The following is an 18,969-nucleotide window of genomic DNA, read 5'->3' as shown; positions in this document are numbered from 1 at the left end:
ATATATATATATATATATATATATATATATATATATATATATATATATATATATATATATATATATATATATATATATATATATATATATATATATATATATATATATATATATATATATATATATATATATATATATATATATATATATATATATATATATATATATATATATATATATATATATATATATATATATATATATATATATATATATATATATATATATATATATATATATATATATATATATATATATATATATATATATATATATATATATATATATATATATATATATACATATACATACATACATATACATACATATACACTATTAAAAATCTTATGTTATATATTTATGGACTAGCAAAAATGCCTTCAAGAGACGACGTTCGCTTGCGTTGTCGCCCACAACGCGCATTTGACATCTAGTCATATATGAGATATCTACGGTCCACTTTCCAATTCCCTTTATCACTTGTTGACAGTTAATATTTAATGAGAGAAAACGCTTTCTGTTGCAGATAAGTTAGGCATATACAAAGAGCACAGTTTTTGTTTTTAAAACGAAATAATGGCCGCCGCGCGAGCAGCTAAACAAACGCTTAGAAAAGAAATAAAGCGCCGGCTTGCACAGTTAAGTGAACAGGAGAAAAACCGACAGTCATTAATTGTTTGCCAAAAGGTAAGTGAATGTCATCCTACACTAATACTTTTTAAACTGGTTCTCTAACGTAAGGCGAATACAATATACCTTATAATTGAGTAATTGTTCAAGGTATTCCGTTTTAAAAGTCCCATTTTTTTTCTAATCAGTTATAATACAGCATACAGGCGTCTCTGATCGCTCCGGTTGCCTTTAGTGGGTTATTATTTGCATTATCTTCACCCATCACAACCGATTGAACATCTACCGAGATCGGTAATTACATTTTTTTTCCAGGATTAACTCATACCCTTTCATTCTCTAATTGCCCTTCGTTGTCTCTTTCAGCTCATCAGACATCCAAAGTATGTGGCTGCTAAACGTATTGCTGTGTTCCTCAGCATGAATGATGAAGTTTGCACCGAGGAAATCATAAAAAACATGTTTAAAGTTGGTAAAAGCTGCTTCGTCCCCAGATATGAGCAGAACAGCAACCACATGGACATGCTAAAACTCGATAGTATGGAGGACATGGCCACACTACCCAAAACATCTTGGAATATCCTACAGCCTGCTAAAGATGACAAGAGCAGAGAAGATGCATTCTCTGCAGGTAGACTGTTGGCTATTCGGTGTCCTTTTTTTCATTTTAAATTTTGCTTTTTAAGATAGCAAATGAAATTATAAATTGGTCAATTAAGTTATAAATTGGTCAAATGAGATTTTTGAAGGCTGATACCAATATCTAAAGCCGATATACTATATAATGAAGTGACTTTATCAGGGTTACTTCACACGTGTTCCGGTCGCCCGAGAGCTCACCTTTAAAAATAAAAAAAATAAAAACTACTAATTTTCATTTCCACATTTGCAAGCCAATTATAACTTTGACTTAAGAATTGTCACAATGTCATTTGACATAGCCACAACTATTTTTCAGTGCATGGTTTTGATTCAGTAATATCGATTACATGTGTTATGCTCAGACAAACAATCATATCTTTCTGGTAGGGAAATTTGCTGCCTCACGTCTTTAATTTTTAAACTACTTTGGTTTTTTTTCCTAGTGTAATACAATTGAAATCTCATTTGGATTAAACCTTTTCCAGGGGGTCTGGATCTCATCTTGATGCCAGGTCTGGGCTTTGATCTATCAGGAAAGCGTCTGGGCAGGGGAAAGGGTTTCTATGACACGTATCTGGAGCGCTGCTTCCAGCACCCCAAAGGGAAGCCTCACACCATTGCGTTAGCCTACAAAGAGCAATTATATCAGGACATCCCAGTTGATGACAATGATGTACTCATTGATGAAGTCCTTTATGAAGATGAAAAGTAAGCTTTATTGATCATTTACAGTGCTCTGCACTGCAAAAGCATGTTTTAATTTTGTCTTACTGACTAAATCATTAGTATCCTTAAGTAAATGTTTCATATTGATTAAATTTTCACATATTTAAGGTCGCCCATTAGTTCCACTCACGGCAAGGCAGAAATGTACATATGTGGGAACTACTAAACAAAAAAAAGGAACTTTTCTATAGTTTGTTTGACTTCAACGTTGCCTTTGTCGTGAACAAATGTTAATTTGCTGTTCTCATTTAGACGTCTCAATTCTTTTATCTACAAATGTAATAAAAAAGGATAAGGTAACGCCGTTTTGGAATTACGACAAGCAGTTCTCAGCGACTTTTATTCTTGTAAGTGAAAAGCAGCGTTTCTTCTCTCTTTATTTCTGCATGCTTTTATCAATGTCTCAATTGCAAACATTTACCGCATTTACCCGCAGTTAAGCCCCCCGCGTATTGGCCGCACCCTTAAAATTGCCTTAAAACAGTTGAATTTTCTTGATGAGAACCTGATGCTTTTTAATTTCTATTTTCTTACCAGACATTTAAGATCTAGTGGTGGCAAAATTGCTTGTAAAGTTTCTATATCTTGATTTTTTTCGATGGTTCGTACTACTGCAATAGTTTTGACTATGGAACAAGCAATAAAAATCAAAGTGGAATTTTGTTTTATTTCATAATCACAAATGTGCATTTCTTTAAAAAAAGAAAGTAACGTAAGCACAACCAGGAAGTGTGTCCGTACCAGTAGAGTGTTCACAAAGTCACTGGGTGTAATAATAGCATGAGATACACATTACGCAGGTATCAAGGCTGATATTTTAACGGTCGACCGCAAGACCTTTGATCAGCCTTAAATACTACTGGGATGTGCTGACATGGTAAACGCTACGAATCTGTCAAGCTTATTCCCGTCTGGCCAATCAGAGCACGTTAATAACTGCTGTGGGCTGGCGACGCCATGAGCAAGCGGTAGCAGGCGCAAGTTTTTTCACCTCATATGCAAAATATGTTTTTTTTCTTGAATATCATTCATAGACCAAAATAAATTTTGTTTAGCATTTTATCTGTTTAGCTTTTCTCTTTTTAAATAATTTACTGTATCGGCCACATTTGCGTCATGGTGTTATGGTGTTTTGTCTTTGTCACCTTGCAGTTTCATGCATATCGTCTTTTTATGCGCATATAAGCTGTACCCTCAATTCACATACTATAATTTTTTTGCCCGAAAAATCCGGCTTATATGCGAGTAAATACGGTCATACATCTATGATTAGGTTGCTGTCATTTAGATTTTATCCTCGCAATAGTTACATTTTAATTTCATAATATAGATTTTTATCAAGGAATATTACAATGAATGACTTTTTTAATTTCTCGTGGCACACCAGTGGGTGGGAAACACTGATTTAGTCTGTTCAACAAGCCTACTATACATGATTTGGGGATGTGGAAGTGCAATGTGAAAGAAATTGTCCCATACATGTATTTATTTATTTATTTGGGGAATGGAGCGAAGTCAGAATCTTTGAGCCACTATTAGTAGTAGGGGTGTAACAGTATATCGAAACGTTGATGCTTTGGTCATTGATTTTCTCTAGCAAAGAATTGATACATCATCTGATTCAAGTGTCAAAATTTAAAAAAAAAAGATTAAAAAAAAAAGAAACATCAGGTGCTAGGAACTTTCCACGAAAATGTCTAAGTTAACTCAGTGGCTGCCACTGACAGCACTTGACGTCCAATACGTTTGGAATGGTATAGGGTGATTGAACGTTCATTCGCTACCCCGTGTCGAAATGAATTGGACTTTTAAAGCTGTTAATGGTACTGAAACTAGAGCACTTAGATCACTTCCTGCTCGGTGTTACGGCTGGCAGCCTGGACACACACCAGTAGGAGGTGTTTTATCTCCAGCTCTGGCTCCACCCCTGTGACAGAGCCCTGCCCAGGCCAAACACAGCTGTAATTAATTCCCCAATCATCCCTCCTGCCCTTATTTAAAGCCTTTTCAGTAGTCAGTTCACCCCTTTTTGCCCTGGCCCTTGCCTTGCTGAGTTGCAGGCTTGTGAGTACGTTACTCCATGTTATATTTTGTATGTGGTGTTAATGATTTTGGGTTGCATAGGGGGACTTGAGATAAGTTTAGACACCCTTGGGTATACATATAGTTTGTGCATTTAGACACAGTTATTCCCCTGTCTAGATTATATTACATCAGTTTAACGGTGGCATCCTTCGGTCTGATTTCCTGTATTTTTGTGGGTGTTCATTTGGACACCTGTCTGGGAGGGGGTTTTACCGTGTTTATTTGAGGGTGCCACTTTAATATCTCGTGCTTCCCCTATGTTATCCCGTAGTCTGTTTTGTTGACTTTAATGTAAATAAAAATAACTGAAGGCTACTTGCAGTGTGTGTCCGAACTCATCTTTGACCGAACCTGTCTGCTGTGATAGTTGCGACTCTCTGGTATATCATACCCCAGGGGGAGTCGTAACAAGTGGGGGCTCGTCCGGGAGATCATTAAGATCTGTTATCACAGCAGCAGTTTGGTCATTGGTGGTACGGACTGCATGTGCAGTAGGCCGGTGAAGGCAAGGGCCCCTGTCTAGATGGAGAAAGATGAGGTAGGCAGGGATGGTGTCACCTTGAATGTAAAGGCTCTAGTTATAAATCCAAGGGCTTGTTTAAAAGGAAAACCAGAGGGATATGGTGCTGTATCTATTGGGGAAAATGCCCCCATTGCTCTAAAGATATTACGTATGCAAAATGAGGCTAGGGATAGGGAGTATGCTCATCAGCTGGCCCTCAAGAAAATGGAGTTTGATTTGCAGTATGCTTATCAGCTGGCCCTCAAGAAAATGGAGTTTGAGATTGAACTAAAAAGGCGGGAAATTGAACTCTCAAAGAGTTCTAATATGGTAGAAAGTAGGGGGTTTAAAGTTAGTGAAAGCCTTCCGCTTGTACCGCCTTTCAGTGAGACGAACGTCGAGGCGTGGTTTAGTGTGTTTGAACGGATAGCACTGACCAATAAATGGCCAGAAGAAGGCTGGGCTCTAGTCTTACAAAGGAAACTGTCGGGGAAAGGCCTCGAAGCTTTGAGTACACTGTCGATAGAAGACAGGTTGGTATATGATAAGGTAAATAGAGCAGTGTTGCGCGTTTACGAACTGGTGCCTGAGGCGTACCGCCAAAAGTTCAGAAATCACAAATTAAAGCCTGGACAGGCCGTGGCTGAGTTTGGCCATGAGAAAGAAAAAGCTTTGGAGCTTGAGCGTGTAGAGAAAGCACGTGTAGCTCAAGAATGGCTTGAGAAAAAAAAAGCTTTGGAGCTTGAGCGTGTAGAGAAAGCACGTGTAGCTCAAGAATGGCTTGAGAAAAAAAAAGCTTTGGGGCTTGAGCGTGTAGAGAAAGCACGTGTAGCTCAAGAATGGCTTGAGAAAAAAAAAGCTTTGGAGCTTGAGCGTGTAGAGAAAGCACGTGTAGCTCAAGAATGGCTTGCAAAAGAAAAAGCTTTGGAGTTAGAGCGTGTAGAGAAAGCACGTGTGGAGCAAGAATGGCTTGCGAGAGAAAAAGCTTTGGAGCTTGAGCGTGTAGAGAAAGCACGTGTAGCTCAAGAATGTCTTGAGAAAGAAAGAGTTTTGGAATTTAAGAGGCAAGAGAAAGAAAAAGCCTTGGAGCAAGATCGACTAGAAAGAGAAAAGGCCTTAGAGCAAGATCGACTAGAAAGAGAAAAGGCCTTGAAAGCAGAGCGAAAAGAAAAAGAACTGATTGGAAGAGAAAATATTTTGGAGCAGGACAATTTAGAAAGAAAAAAATTGGAGCAAGAGTGGCTTGAAAAGGTAAACGCATTCGAAGAAAGAAATAAAATAGCACAATGCATGAAGAAAATGCCCGCCGCGAGGATCAGCCTGCAGAAAGCACCCCAAGTTTCGGTGCCGAGGCCACGCAAAGTACTCCTGTCGCCACTGGGGCCGCCAGTCGCACCCTTGCCGAAGCCACTAACCAGGCTTCCGGTGCTGGCCGGCCTTCCAGGCACAGTTCTTTCTAGCACTGTTCTGCCAAGCACCGTTCTGGCCAGCGACTGCCCGCCCAGAAGTGGTAGCAATGCTCCGGCGCCCCTGGATGATGGTGCCGGCGACTGCAAGAGCGGCAAAGCTCTGGCACCCCTGGACGAGGGAGTTGGCGACCCTCCGAACAACCAGGGTAAGGTGCCTGACCGTTCTAAAATTCTAGTGTCTCCTAAAGGAAGGGGGCTTGGCCAAGACTTAAAGGACCGGCGCGGACGCCCACCAGACCGGCCACGCCTTGTCCTCGGCTGGCGTGGACGCCCGCCAGATCGGCCACAGCTCATCACCGGCCGGCGCGGACGCCCTCCGGACCGACCACTTCCTCGTCTCGTTTCTGGCTGGCATGGACGCCCGCCAGATCGGCCACGGCTCATCACCGGCCGGCACGGACGCCCGCCAGACCGGCCAGGCATTGTCATCGGCTGGCGCGGACGCCCGCCGGACCGACCTCTTCCTCGTCTCGTTTCTGGCTGGCATGGACGCCCGCCAGATCGGCCACGGCTCATCACCGGCCGGCGCGGACGCCCGCCAGACCGGCCACGCCTTGTCATCGGCTGGCGCGGACGCCCACCGGACAATGCCCTATCTCAAGTTTAGGAGAGTTTTAACAGGAGTGTATTGATTGATTGGGGCAGGTTGGTGGTTCGGTTTCGTCAACAGGTTGACTCTTGAGGGGGGAGGTGTTACGGCTGGCAGCCTGGACACACACCAGTAGGAGGTGTTTTATCTCCAGCTCTGGCTCCACCCCTGTGACAGAGCCCTGCCCAGGCCAAACACAGCTGTAATTAATTCCCCAATCATCCCTCCTGCCCTTATTTAAAGCCTTTTCAGTAGTCAGTTCACCCCTTTTTGCCCTGGCCCTTGCCTTGCTGAGTTGCAGGCTTGTGAGTACGTTACTCCATGTTATATTTTGTATGTGGTGTTAATGATTTTGGGTTGCATAGGGGGACTTGAGATAAGTTTAGACACCCTTGGGTATACATATAGTTTGTGCATTTAGACACAGTTATTCCCCTGTCTAGATTATATTACATCAGTTTAACGGTGGCATCCTTCGGTCTGATTTCCTGTATTTTTGTGGGTGTTCATTTGGACACCTGTCTGGGAGGGGGTTTTACCGTGTTTATTTGAGGGTGCCACTTTAATATCTCGTGCTTCCCCTATGTTATCCCGTAGTCTGTTTTGTTGACTTTAATGTAAATAAAAATAACTGAAGGCTACTTGCAGTGTGTGTCCGAACTCATCTTTGACCGAACCTGTCTGCTGTGATAGTTGCGACTCTCTGGTATATCATACCCCAGGGGGAGTCGTAACACTCGGTATCCCGAAGTCATTAAGATTTAGGCTGTACATGTATAAAAAAAAGCACAAGGTGACCCGGAAATTCCCTTAAATCAACAGGAAGTCACCAAACATTCATGGCCGTAGATGTCTGATTCATTTAAGGTGGAAGGGATGGCAGTAAAACAATGAATGTTTATTTGCTGGCCCCCTACTACTTCAGATAGAATGTACTCGTGATACTAGTTTCAGTTCACAGAAAAAGGTTGAAAAGAGATTCATATAATGAATAATATTTTAAATAAGCCTCAAAATGTGATCGTGTTTTGGCATGCACTAGCATTGTGTGCAAATGTGTTCAATCTTTTCCTGTCAAAAAATATCAAATAAATACAAAAGAATTATATTTGACATGTTTTTATGGAATTAAATTTTTAAAATTTTAATACATTGCATTCTGTTTTGGACAAAAAAACATTTTGGAAAAAAGTAATTGTACTGTTTTCTAAGACAGTGTTTAATGTGCTCTAACATGAAAAATTTGAGCAACCAATTGTAGATAACAAAATTAAATATCTTATTCTATTTTCTTTATAGTTGTTGATCAAATGCCAAGTAAATTAATTAAGAAACATTGGGCAATCTAAACAAACATCCAATCTATGAGAACACACTAAGTGTAATTTGGAAGACCATCATATCAAACGTATGTTCCAAACAAAGTTCATGTCATATGATCAAATACTTTTTCAAAGAAATGTTCCTGGTCACTTCTATAGACTAATGTGATATCACTGTTTTGGTGCTGCCTCATGTGAGCTTGTCTTAAGTCATTTGCAGATTCACGTACTCTGATATTCTCATTGAGTAGTTTAAGTTTTTTACACATTAGCAGGGAGCCGCATATCTTCATAGAGCAGCATCCCATTAAAGATGGTAAGTGGTTCCACAGAGTGGGCCAGTTTTCCCATTACTAAATCAATGCAGACTGTGTCCCGAATCTGCAGGGGCAAGATGATATTGAAAACAGCTAGAGAGCCTGGAGAAGTTTTAACTTCCGCCACAGGATTGTTCTCCAAACCCTCAGGCTGATAGCCACCCGAATCTACGCGGGCCATGCCATAGTTGGATTTGGATAGGACTGCCTCTATTTTCTCATGCTTGTGGCCTGTTAGGATGGCGCTGAAAAAGTAGTGTCCATCAACTGGGGCAGTGAAAATACCTAAGAGGAAGAGATTCACATTTGGTTACTGCAAACAATTCAAAGTAAATAAAACTGATATGTTTAGAGACAATAAACTCTTTTTGAAGATTATGATTACCAGTTCTTGGGTCATAGAAGTCGCCTTTGTTAACAAAGATCTTGTCAAATACGATGGTTCCCGCTTTGTCCATGGGGACAGTAAGTGCAGCAGAGAAGGACAAATTGGATAAATGAGCATCAGCACCTGGTAATCCTGAAAATACACAATTTGTAAAAAATTGTGAAGTGGTACCTCCGAGACTGTGATCGTATGACAAGCATATCGTAACTTAAGTGGATGTTTCCCATTGAAATGAATTGAAAACATTAATTTGTTCCAACCCCCTGAAAAAACACCCAAAACAGGATATTGGATTGGAAAATAGGTTTTATTTCTTCTAATTTGCCATATATTGACAAAGTACCAAATAAAGAGTGCTTTAATATTAATAAAGTGTGTTTAATAGATGTAAAATTAGATGCATTTCGCAGAGGGGAGAGACAATGACACACACGGAGGCGGAGGTGGAGGCTGTTCGGGGGAACTTTTTCCACGTCAACAACGCACTCGTAAACGAACAAACAAATTTAAATTAACTTGGATAACTATATACAGACACTCAACTTTTAATGTAACTTCACACAAAACTGAATTCTAATTTTGTTTTAATCTTTTTTTTTTACCTTAGTTATACTGGTTGACTCCACCCTGACCTTTTGTCGGAGTCTTCAAAACGAACACCTCAAGCATTGTTAGGAACTTGCCTCCCCTTCAAAATGTTTCGAAAATGACGCACACAAATATCATCACAATCCGCGTAATCCAAGCTTTAGAATTAGCGCGCCACATCACTTATAAGTCTCTTGAAGGCACGCGTGCTCTCCGCATTGTACACTTGTAGCGTCTTAATTTTACAGTCACCCCTCGCATTAGCACACAAATCTAGCATTAAGTGGTCCTTCATGGGTTTGTGTCCCGGTAATGCCTTCTCCTCTGCCACGATGAATGTCTTGCTGGGCATCTTTTTCCAAAACAGACCAGTTTCATCGCAGTTGAAAACTTGCTGAGGATGTAACTTTCCTCGGCGATAATCAAGGAAAATGTCTTGATGCGTCTTTCTGCTTAAAGATGGTGGAAATGGTTGACGTATTTCTCTCGTATTGCCTAGCGAGCTCAGTAACACGTACCCCACTCATATTTTTCAATTATTTCTCGTTTTGTGTCCATTGTCAACGCCCTTTCTTTGCAGAACTCTGCTAACCCATAGTAATATTGTTTACCTGTAAATGTACCCAACGCGGGGAAAAAAGCGGGCGGGGAAATGCAAAGTCCGCCCAGTGGTCGTATAAATAGTTTATACAGGAAAAAGATGCAAAAAAGACAGTGCCATGGCCACCTGGCTTGGACGCATCACAAAATTTTGATCGTATCTGGGCCAATTATTCGATCAAAATTTTTGTCGTAAGACAAGAATGTTGTATGGCGGAGTGGTCGTATCACAAGGTTCGACTACTATATATTTGTAACTCACAGAAAATACATTTTCGAAGTCTACTCACTGTTATTTTATATAACATATGGATGTCCAATGGCAAAGATAATTATATAAAGACTGGCAGACAGCAACAAGTTGAGAATAACTTGATGATATCTGGGCTAAAGTGCCGCCTAGCAGTTTAGTTTGAACTTTCACCGAAATCACGTCTATGGAACATCTTATCTTACCGTGAGAGGGAACCAAGTGTGTGGGAAAGCGAACTCGCTCACTCTTTATGTTGGATACAGAAGATGTGGAGTTAGACAGATTTTTAGATGCTTGAATGCTTTGACTTACACTGCCGTCAAAAAGCATTTGCCCCTTCTGTTTTTTCCATATTCATCACAGAAAAAGGTTCCAGATAATCAAACCAATTTTAGTATGACAAAGATCCAACCCAAGAAAATAGAAAATGCAGTTTCTAATTTATGATTTTATTTCCCGATTCAGAAAAAAATTACAAACTTGTCTGGCACTCCGTGAAATTTGTAAGTGCCCCCTGAACCTAAAAACGGGCTGTGCCACCTTACGGAAGAAATAACTGAAATCAAGCATCTTCTCTCATGTTCTTCCACTTTATATAAAATGTAATCTTTATACTTATTTTCAGTGTAGTTACTCGGATAGAATTTTGCACAGCCTAGTGGAAATTTCCATAATGACACCTATGAGTTAGGGGTGCGTCATATACCAAGACACACCCATTTCTTGGTTCACCTCTTCCCGCCTTTTCCATGACTAGATGAAAGACGCTTTGACGTGAGTCATATTAATGACTATTAAAATATCACCGATTGCATTAGCATCAAAAAATTGATGTCAACCAAATGCTGTTAACCTAGTTCTTTTGAAAATGATTAGTGCTGATAGGACAGCAAAAGGTGGTTAGCTGCCAAGAAGCCCCAGACTGGGATGGCGCTCTCCAATAGTGATAGAAAATTGCAGACCACTGATGTCTGATTGAGTGTGAGCGTAAATGGTTGTTTGTCTTTTTGTGTTTTTGATTGGCCAACCACCAAGATATAATCAATCTGTTAGTTATCAAGGTGGAAAAGGATTTAGCAAATTGGAATTAATTTCTGAAACCGCCAATAAGCCCTTTTCAGGGATGGCAGCGAAGGATTTGGAAATGTGAAGTCGATTTCTGAAATTGCCAATAAGCCCTTTTCAAGGATGGCGACGACAAATTATGAAAAAAATATTTGGTCAAATGAAATTTTTAATAAAAAAAGCAGTACCCCAAATGTGAAACTTGAAGTGGAGAAATAAATCTGTTGTGTGAAATTTGGGAGCACTGAGAAAAACAAAAAACAAAGACAGTGCATGATATGAAATTCCAATTTACCATTAATTTATAGTGATAATGGCATCCAAATTGTGTAACAGAGTAATTGACTATATTGACAGCAGGTTCCACTTTTTGTTATGAAATCATTGCGCATACATAACGAAGTCATCCGGACAACAAAATATGGAAAGCCTCTTTAGTAGACCATACCAAACACCATTATTCACTACACGATTGGAGCTGGATGATGACGCTAATCTGGCTATCTGCGTAAAAGAAAAAACTTTAAAGAAATGCATTGAATTTGGGTTAGCAGAAGGAGACTGTGCTTCTCAACAGGAAACATGGAGAAGACGCACGAGCAACCCAAAATGAGAAGAACGTCCGTACAAGTGTTGCTGACCAAACAGCAGACATGAAAATAGCAGGATCCACCTTTGCACTGTAAGAAGGTTCTCTCAGTCGAAACATATAAGGAGACAGGTAAGATAAACTTACTGATGTGATCAGACGTAATGGAAAGCATCCAATATTGATTGGAAAAATTATTGTTCCGGGACCAATGCCATAAGCCATAAGGAACTTTTTATATTGGTTTTATTGTCTCCATAAAAAAGTGAAAGCGTTTCAATTGAGACCAAACCTTTTTACAGATTTTTTAAAGTAAACCATTAGAGAGAAAAGAGAAACTACAAAACTGTGGCCAAGTCTGGCTAGTCTACATTAACCGTGATTACTCAACGGATTACTGTAAACAATTAATTTTCCAGTAATTCAATTACTTGAAAAAGATTTTCAGATTTGCATCTCCTGACATACTGTTGTTTTATCACATAAAATGTGCAATAAAATTCCAAGCAAATATTTACCGTATTTTCACGACTATAAGGCACACATATAAGTCTTTAATTTTCTCCAAAATAGACAGGGTGCCTTATAATCCAGTGCGATTTATATATGGACCAATACTAAAATTGTTATTACGATAAAATAAAATAAATCAATCGATAGGGTACACCATCCTCTACAGCTCTCACAACTACGGCAAGCAGCCCCAGACTCTACTATTTTCCCGTAGCAAAAGTACTGCGCAGTGACTGCTGGCATATGTAGTTCTTTTGTCAATACACCCAATGGAATGTGGCTTGTATACATCGACATCAATACAGCTTGACGTAGCATGGAAAGCAGCGTTGGAAAAGTTATGCTAGCTGCTAGCTAGCTAGCTACTATGTGCGAATGGAGTGTGGCCTATATACATCGACATCAACACAGCTTTATGAAGGGTGGCAGGCAATGCCGGGCAAGTTACGCTAGCTACGTTGGACATCGGCATCAACACAGCTTTACGAAGGGTGGCAGGCAGCGCCGGGCTAGTTACGCTGGTTACTATTTGCGAATGGATTGTGGCCGCCTCGAAGAACGTATAAAACTCAGTGTTTTCGATGGACAATTGTTAAATTTGTACACAGACAATGAGGAATTTGCTGGATTTGTGGGCGACGATGACGTGAGTACATTGTAAAATGGCTAAATAAAGTACAACCGAACTAAGTTTTGCTTCCGTCCCCTTTTTAAAAACATGTTTTTAGCCTGTGGGTGTAGCGTGTATGTTTTGTATTGCTATGCCTGGCTGCGTCTATAAAAGCGGTGCGTCCTTTGTGTGTGTAAAATACAGAAATAGCCCTCGTTATTGACACTGCGGCTAGAATACGATGCACCGTATAGTCGTGAAAGTACGGCACCTTAAGATGTGAGACAAATTTTGAGATACGAAGTGGCCAGGCCGCAAGTTTAGTGTAAGGTTAGATTAAACTTAATTTTGAGTGTCTATCATAATCCAAGTTCATTTAAATTTGTTGATGTTATGTTGCCGTGCAAAAGTCTCTTTTCCCTCTCTCTTCTATCTCTCTCTCTGTCTCTCTCTCTCTCTGTCTCTCTGTCTCTCTCTCTCTGTCTCTCTCCCTCTCTGTCTCTCTCTCTCTGTCTCTCTCTCTCTCTCTCTTCCCCCTCTCTCTTCCCGCTCTCACTCCACTTGACTGTCTCACCCTCCCCCTCCCTCAACAAAATCTGTTTAATTGTAGTACTAATAAACATCATAACCACTAGTTATTTGTTGTTAAAGATATAAATGTTATTTATACCTGGTAGCCCACGTCTTCCACTTTCTCCAGGTTTCCCTGGAGGTCCTGGTGGTCCTTGGGGACCAGGCAACCCATTGAGTCCTCTCTCTCCTGGATGACCAGGATGGCCTGTAATATTACCACATATATACATACATATTTATACACACATATACACGGTATTTGGACAATTCGCCGATGGATAGTTAGCCGAACAGATAGTTTGTCGAAGGGATAGCTAGCCGAACGGATGTTTCGCCGAAACAGGATTTGCGCGAGTGTACATGTTTTTCAACCTCGGCATAAACGGCCTGTTACAGATAACATTCATTTAGGAATAACAAGGGCATTCAGAACAGTATGTGACAGAAAAAAATGTAGAAAATAGTAGTAGTATTAGTAACAGTAAGTATCAAAACAATACGTGACAGAAGAAATAGTAGAAAATAGTAGTAGTAGTGATGAAATTGTAAGTCCAGAAATCCTACTCCAGAAAATTTACACCAGCATAGAAAATAGAAAAGGTTGTGATTAATCTTTGAATTAAGGTTCTCAGCAAATCATTTCAAATATATATTTCCTAAAATAATGGGATATTATTTAAAATTAAACTAGAAGTAAGTGTGTTTACACACACACACATACATACACACGTGTATACGTGTGTACGTGTATAAACAACATTCCAATGTCAACAGAATTGGAGCATGTTCCGTATTTTCACACCTATAGGGTGCACTTAAAGGTCTAAAATGGTCGATAGGCCCTATTGGTCGGTGACACCTATAGGGCGCACTTAAAGGTCTAAAACGGTCGATATGCCCTATTGGTCGGTGAGCCTTCTCTGTGCACTAAATTAAATTTTTGTATGGCCCCGACCGTTTGAGTGACTGGTTATATTTCTTTCCGGCACGCTACTTATTCCGATCAGTCTAGCGGACATACACCCTAAAAATAGCCTCCCTGCGCATTCCAAGCGTTACGGTAAATCTATTTAAAAAATCCCAAGGGAGTGGAAAAGCATTTGACTTCTGTGTGCTCGCGGCACTTCTAACCGCCGAAACACTCGCAATACTCAACGTAACTGCATTTTAGAGCTGCACAGAGGAAATGCCTGACGTGAATGACAACAGAATGCTGGTGTGAATGCTTGGAAAATGAACTGAAGCCATGGATGAAACACAATTTAACAGATTTGCTAACGGATGGCTAACATTGTAGTTCGGGCAGGCAGCGTCGCACGGGTTGTGTGACGATTTGGAATTAATTATGGATGGCTATATAACAGCGAGGATAACCAAAAGCTTGGGCGTGATGCATGTTGCGAGTTGCAGTGGATTGTGTGGATGACTGGGCTCAAGTGTCGGCCAGCACTTTTGTTCGAGCTTTTGCCAAAGCTGCAATATCGTTCCTGAAAACACAACTCTGACTGACAGTGGAGCTTAGCATGTTGAATGCCTAACTCTTTAATCACCTATATACCTCAATAAAGCATTATCAAACTAAGTTTTACCCGCGCTGTCTTTAAAAAAAACACACGAGTGGCTAGCATTACATACGCTAGTGGCTAGCATAACACATGATAGGCTAATGTCATTCTAGCGCCCTTTCTGAAGAAGCGCCCAATGTATTGACAAAAACAGAAAATATACCTGAAAATGAGACTACGCCCATTCAAACGGTGCGTTTTATAGGTGTGAAAATATGGTACTTAGTATTTGATAACGGAAGAGAGAACTGAATCTTACCAGGTAAGCGATGATCGGAGAAACTCTGCTTATCATTTAAAATATGATTCAAGCTTGCATTTAGGTTCTTTAACCAGCTCTGAATGTCATCCTGGTTGTCCTGTACAAAGTCCAGGGTGGCTCCATGATGGATGATTGTGTTGTTTACACCCAAAAAACATGTCCATAATCTAGAGACATGTTGGTTCAGTCCTGACAATGTAGTAAGGAAAGAGTCACAAAACATGATAGAGGACTCCAAAATTATATGTTAGTGTCTACACAATGTATAAGCTTCCATGAATTGGTGGTGCAACAACAATGGCAGAAGAATAAATATAATCTACGAGCTATTACCTTCCTTTATTTTATGGATTGAGTCATAGACTCCATCCAACCTTCCACATACTCCATCAAGTTTTGATAGCCTTTTCTCCAGCCCATCACCCGATCTCTTGCAGTCTCCGATTTCTAGGAGCATCATGCTCTCAAAGCGTCTAACATCTTGGTCCATCCCATCCAGCCGGTCCCGACTTTCTTCAATGTGTTCCGTCAGGTCCTGTTGTATTTTGTCCAATTCAGAGAAAATCTTGTCCTTTGTGTTTCCTGTCAATTGTTTGGAGGTTTAGATAGTTACTGCATTTTTAGTGACAGTACGTGTTAGTTAGTTTGATTAAAAATTAGCTTACCCAGATCGGTGATGACGCTGCCATGTTTGTGTACAGTATGTTCAAGACCCTTCAGGGTGTCATTAATAGAGCTGAAGGTAAGTATGATCTCAGACAATTCACCCTGGAGTGTCTTCATCTGTCTGTTGGTAATAGACCCTCCAATCACACTATGACCATCTAAAGGCCGCTCTGCATCCAGACGGGGTCCCTTTCCCCTGATATCTTCGTGTTCACCTGGTGAACCGCTGTTATCAGAACCACCACCTAAACAGTGGAAAGATTTAGTACGTTGGAAGGAAAATGTGTTGCAAACATTCCCTCAGGTCAAGTCTTATCGTAACTAGAAAAGAGTTACAAAGTAGCACTCTGTTGGGGTTATTCTAGGATACTATTATAAATGTGAGCATAAATCATTATATGTATATGATGAACCTAAATTATTCGAAATAGCTGCACTAATTTGTGTCCTATTTAAGAGTTTGGAAATTGTTAAAAGTTGTCTTGCGAGAGTAGGAATCTACGCTATTATTGGTAGCCGCTACTATGATAATGAGTTAATAGTATTTGAAAAACCTTGTACTGTGGTTGAGGACAAATGAATCATCATGCTAGGAATGCTTAGTTGAAACTTTATAACAGAGGTTTATTTACTAGTTGTTGCAATGACAGCATACATCTATCAGCTATGAGTTTTACTCTATGGACATCCGATGTCAGAATCTAAGTCAGTCCACTTATATTGGTCAGTGGCTAGATGATTACTTTAACATGAAAAAAGATTTACGACAACATTTTGTGTACTTGAAACTTTACAAAGAAAAGAAATGCTTTAATGCAGGGGTCAAAACCCTATGGCTCACGAGCAGAACATGTCTCTTTTACTCGGTGCATATTAATGCAGGGGTCGGAGCTCTATGGCTTGCGGGCCAAACATGTCTCCTTTACTCAGTGCATATGGCTCTACCCTGACCGGTAAAGTAAAATGTGGAACTCACTGTTGAGAGAGCTGAGTCCCGAATGCACCTCCACTACATCAACCAATGGGAGCCTCGCATTTTCACATTATTGTGTTCACGATACTACCTCAACTTCCGCTACATTGACCAATGGGAGCCACCCCTTAACACGTGGTCCTTCTACATCGACTAATGGGAACCCCACCTTGCCACATCATTCTGTCCGCGACATTACCTCAAACCCTGCTACATTGACCAATGGGAGCCTCATGTTAGCCCATTAAAGTGGCCCCGCTACATCTACCAATGGGAATCTCATGTTGGCACATCTCTGTGTTTGAGACATTACCTTTAAGGCACTCTTTTGACCAAGGGAAGGTCTATTTTTTGTTTTAGTTAGACTCCCTTGAACATGCATACTCTCATTGGTACTAATGGATTAACAACAGCATAACAATGTTATTAAATAATTTAGATACTTAATGTACTATAAGTGTTGAAATGACAAAAAAAATGCATTTTTACTTTTAAATTCCCAAGGAATTACATTTAAAAGTATGAATTGTTCATGGTTCTTGGTCAAAAATGTTCCCAACCACTGCTCTAATGCCTATAACTACATTTTAGCATATTTAATCATCATAGTTATGATATATACTGTATAAAAAATATTTTATTTGGACCAAGATGGCAGTTGTGTATGTTCAGATTAAACAGAACCCATTTATCTTTCATTTTTAGCGTTTAAGGTCATCAACAGAATCACATCATTCTTACTTTTGAGTGTATTTCTATTTTGTAACATTATCTTTGTTTTTTTTTCAACTTCCATCCCAAAATCATAACCCTAGGACTGTTTTTGTCAACACATTTAGATGGAATATTACATTTGCTTATGCATCGTGTGACATCCTCTTGCAGAAGATGGACTTCATCTTGCAGGTGAGAACACATCTGGTTGCAGGTACCACGATTTAGCGTAAGCCTGTTTATTTGGTTCTGCATGCGGCCCAGTGCATCCTTAGATTGATTCCACAGTTTCGGCAACTCATTTTCCACTCTCCCACAGATTTCGCAATCCTTCCCAAGCAACTTCACCTCTGTCACAGTGCGGTTAAAGTGTTCACCATGATCACCAGTGAACGCCATGATTTTGCGGATGTCATGGCTCAGGTCCACAACCTAAGTGATTAACATAAACATGGTGAAATCCATGCTGCCCATCATATTATCTATTATATTTCCATTCTTATGCAATACAAATTTATACATTCTGAGAACATTGTACTAGGTTCACCACTAATGCCTTGTTGATTTTTTACATACCGTATTTTCACGAATATAAGGTGCACTTAAGTCTCAAATTTTCTCCAAAATAGACAGGGCGCTTTATAATCCAGTGCGCTTTATATATATGGACCAATGCTAAAATTGTTATCACGATAAAATAAAATAAATCATTCGATAGGGTACACCATCCTCTACAGCTCTCACAACTATGGCAAGCAGCCCCCGACTCCACTATTTTCCCCGTAGAAAAAGTACTGCGCAGTGACTGCCGGGATATATAGTTATTTTGTCAATACACCCAGTGTGACGGTGTTGGTGCTCGCGTCATTTTGGCTGGATTTACAAAATAACTCCTGCCACAAGCTACTAGCTAGCTACTATTTGCGAATAGATTGTGGCCTGGACATTGACATCAACACAGCTTTACGAACAGTGGCAGGCAGTGTTGGCATACCTATCAACCTCTGCCGATACCTGCCCTTATAAATGATTATGATTCCCCTTACAAACCCCCCAAAACACCGTACGACGCATGTCGCCCCGATCCTTGAGTTCTTCGTTTCTTATTAGGTGGCTCCTCCATGATGAAATTACTAATTCTAATTGAATATTCTGTTTCCACACCCTGTAGGACGATGTAATTCATAATTTTAATGTAATATCTTTAAAAAAAAAAAAATTCCAGAAAAAAATCTGCGAAGCTCTGCAGGCAGCAATAAGTGGAACGCGAAGTAGCGAGGGTCCACTGTATTGGCGATTTAAAAAAAAACCTGTACAAAGGTCGGTGT

The 18,969-nt window shown here is 40.0% G+C and overlaps 2 protein-coding genes and 1 long non-coding RNA gene across 5 annotated transcripts in view; 2 read left to right on the top strand and 1 right to left on the bottom strand.

Annotated features, from left to right (window-relative positions):
- The first annotated feature begins 401 nt into the window (after positions 1 to 401).
- mthfs (5,10-methenyltetrahydrofolate synthetase (5-formyltetrahydrofolate cyclo-ligase)) lies at positions 402 to 2,656 on the top strand. 2 transcript variants are annotated; one of them, XM_077713477.1, is made up of 3 exons: positions 402 to 687; positions 997 to 1,261; positions 1,758 to 2,656. In XM_077713477.1, exons 1-3 carry the CDS (start codon positions 577 to 579, stop codon positions 1,982 to 1,984), a joined length of 603 nt encoding a protein of 200 aa, XP_077569603.1. In that variant the 5' UTR covers positions 402 to 576; the 3' UTR covers positions 1,985 to 2,656. The 2 variants fall into 2 exon arrangements, with proteins under 2 accessions (XP_077569603.1, XP_077569604.1); XM_077713478.1 differs by lacking the exon at positions 402 to 687 and adding an exon at positions 826 to 924.
- Positions 2,657 to 4,022: 1,366 nt separating this feature from the next.
- On the top strand, positions 4,023 to 7,284 carry LOC144194408 (uncharacterized). Its single transcript, XR_013325883.1, has 2 exons — positions 4,023 to 4,066; positions 6,243 to 7,284. It is a non-coding gene; the product is annotated as an uncharacterized LOC144194408 (long non-coding RNA).
- A 474-nt stretch (positions 7,285 to 7,758) lies between these two features.
- Positions 7,759 to 18,969, bottom strand: part of LOC144194244 (EMILIN-1-A-like) — a 28,684-nt gene continuing 17,473 nt past the window's right edge. For both annotated transcript variants that reach the window (XM_077713164.1, XM_077713163.1), the window contains exons 8-14: positions 17,779 to 18,073; positions 15,954 to 16,199; positions 15,622 to 15,870; positions 15,286 to 15,477; positions 13,559 to 13,666; positions 8,668 to 8,802; positions 7,759 to 8,567 (exon numbers count right to left, since the gene is read on the bottom strand). In XM_077713164.1, the coding sequence (XP_077569290.1) occupies positions 8,227 to 8,567; positions 8,668 to 8,802; positions 13,559 to 13,666; positions 15,286 to 15,477; positions 15,622 to 15,870; positions 15,954 to 16,199; positions 17,779 to 18,073 (1,566 nt within the window). In that variant the 3' untranslated portion in view covers positions 7,759 to 8,226. The remainder of the gene's footprint in view (positions 8,568 to 8,667; positions 8,803 to 13,558; positions 13,667 to 15,285; positions 15,478 to 15,621; positions 15,871 to 15,953; positions 16,200 to 17,778; positions 18,074 to 18,969) is intronic.

Source organism: Stigmatopora nigra, chromosome 3 (assembly GCF_051989575.1).
Source record: "Stigmatopora nigra isolate UIUO_SnigA chromosome 3, RoL_Snig_1.1, whole genome shotgun sequence".
Taxonomy (NCBI): domain Eukaryota; kingdom Metazoa; phylum Chordata; class Actinopteri; order Syngnathiformes; family Syngnathidae; genus Stigmatopora; species Stigmatopora nigra.
The sequence above is the reverse complement of the archived record's forward strand: the minus strand, read 5'-3'. Positions and strand labels throughout refer to the sequence as shown.

Bases quoted from the DNA above. Each gene is read 5' to 3' on its own strand.
- mthfs (XM_077713477.1), top strand. From the start codon at position 577: ATGGCCGCCGCGCGAGCAGCTAAACAAACGCTTAGAAAAGAAATAAAG. The intron at 688-996 runs GTAAGTGAATGT...TGTCTCTTTCAG, and splicing joins CATTAATTGTTTGCCAAAAG to CTCATCAGACATCCAAAGTA. The intron at 1,262-1,757 runs GTAGACTGTTGG...AACCTTTTCCAG, and splicing joins AGAAGATGCATTCTCTGCAG to GGGGTCTGGATCTCATCTTG.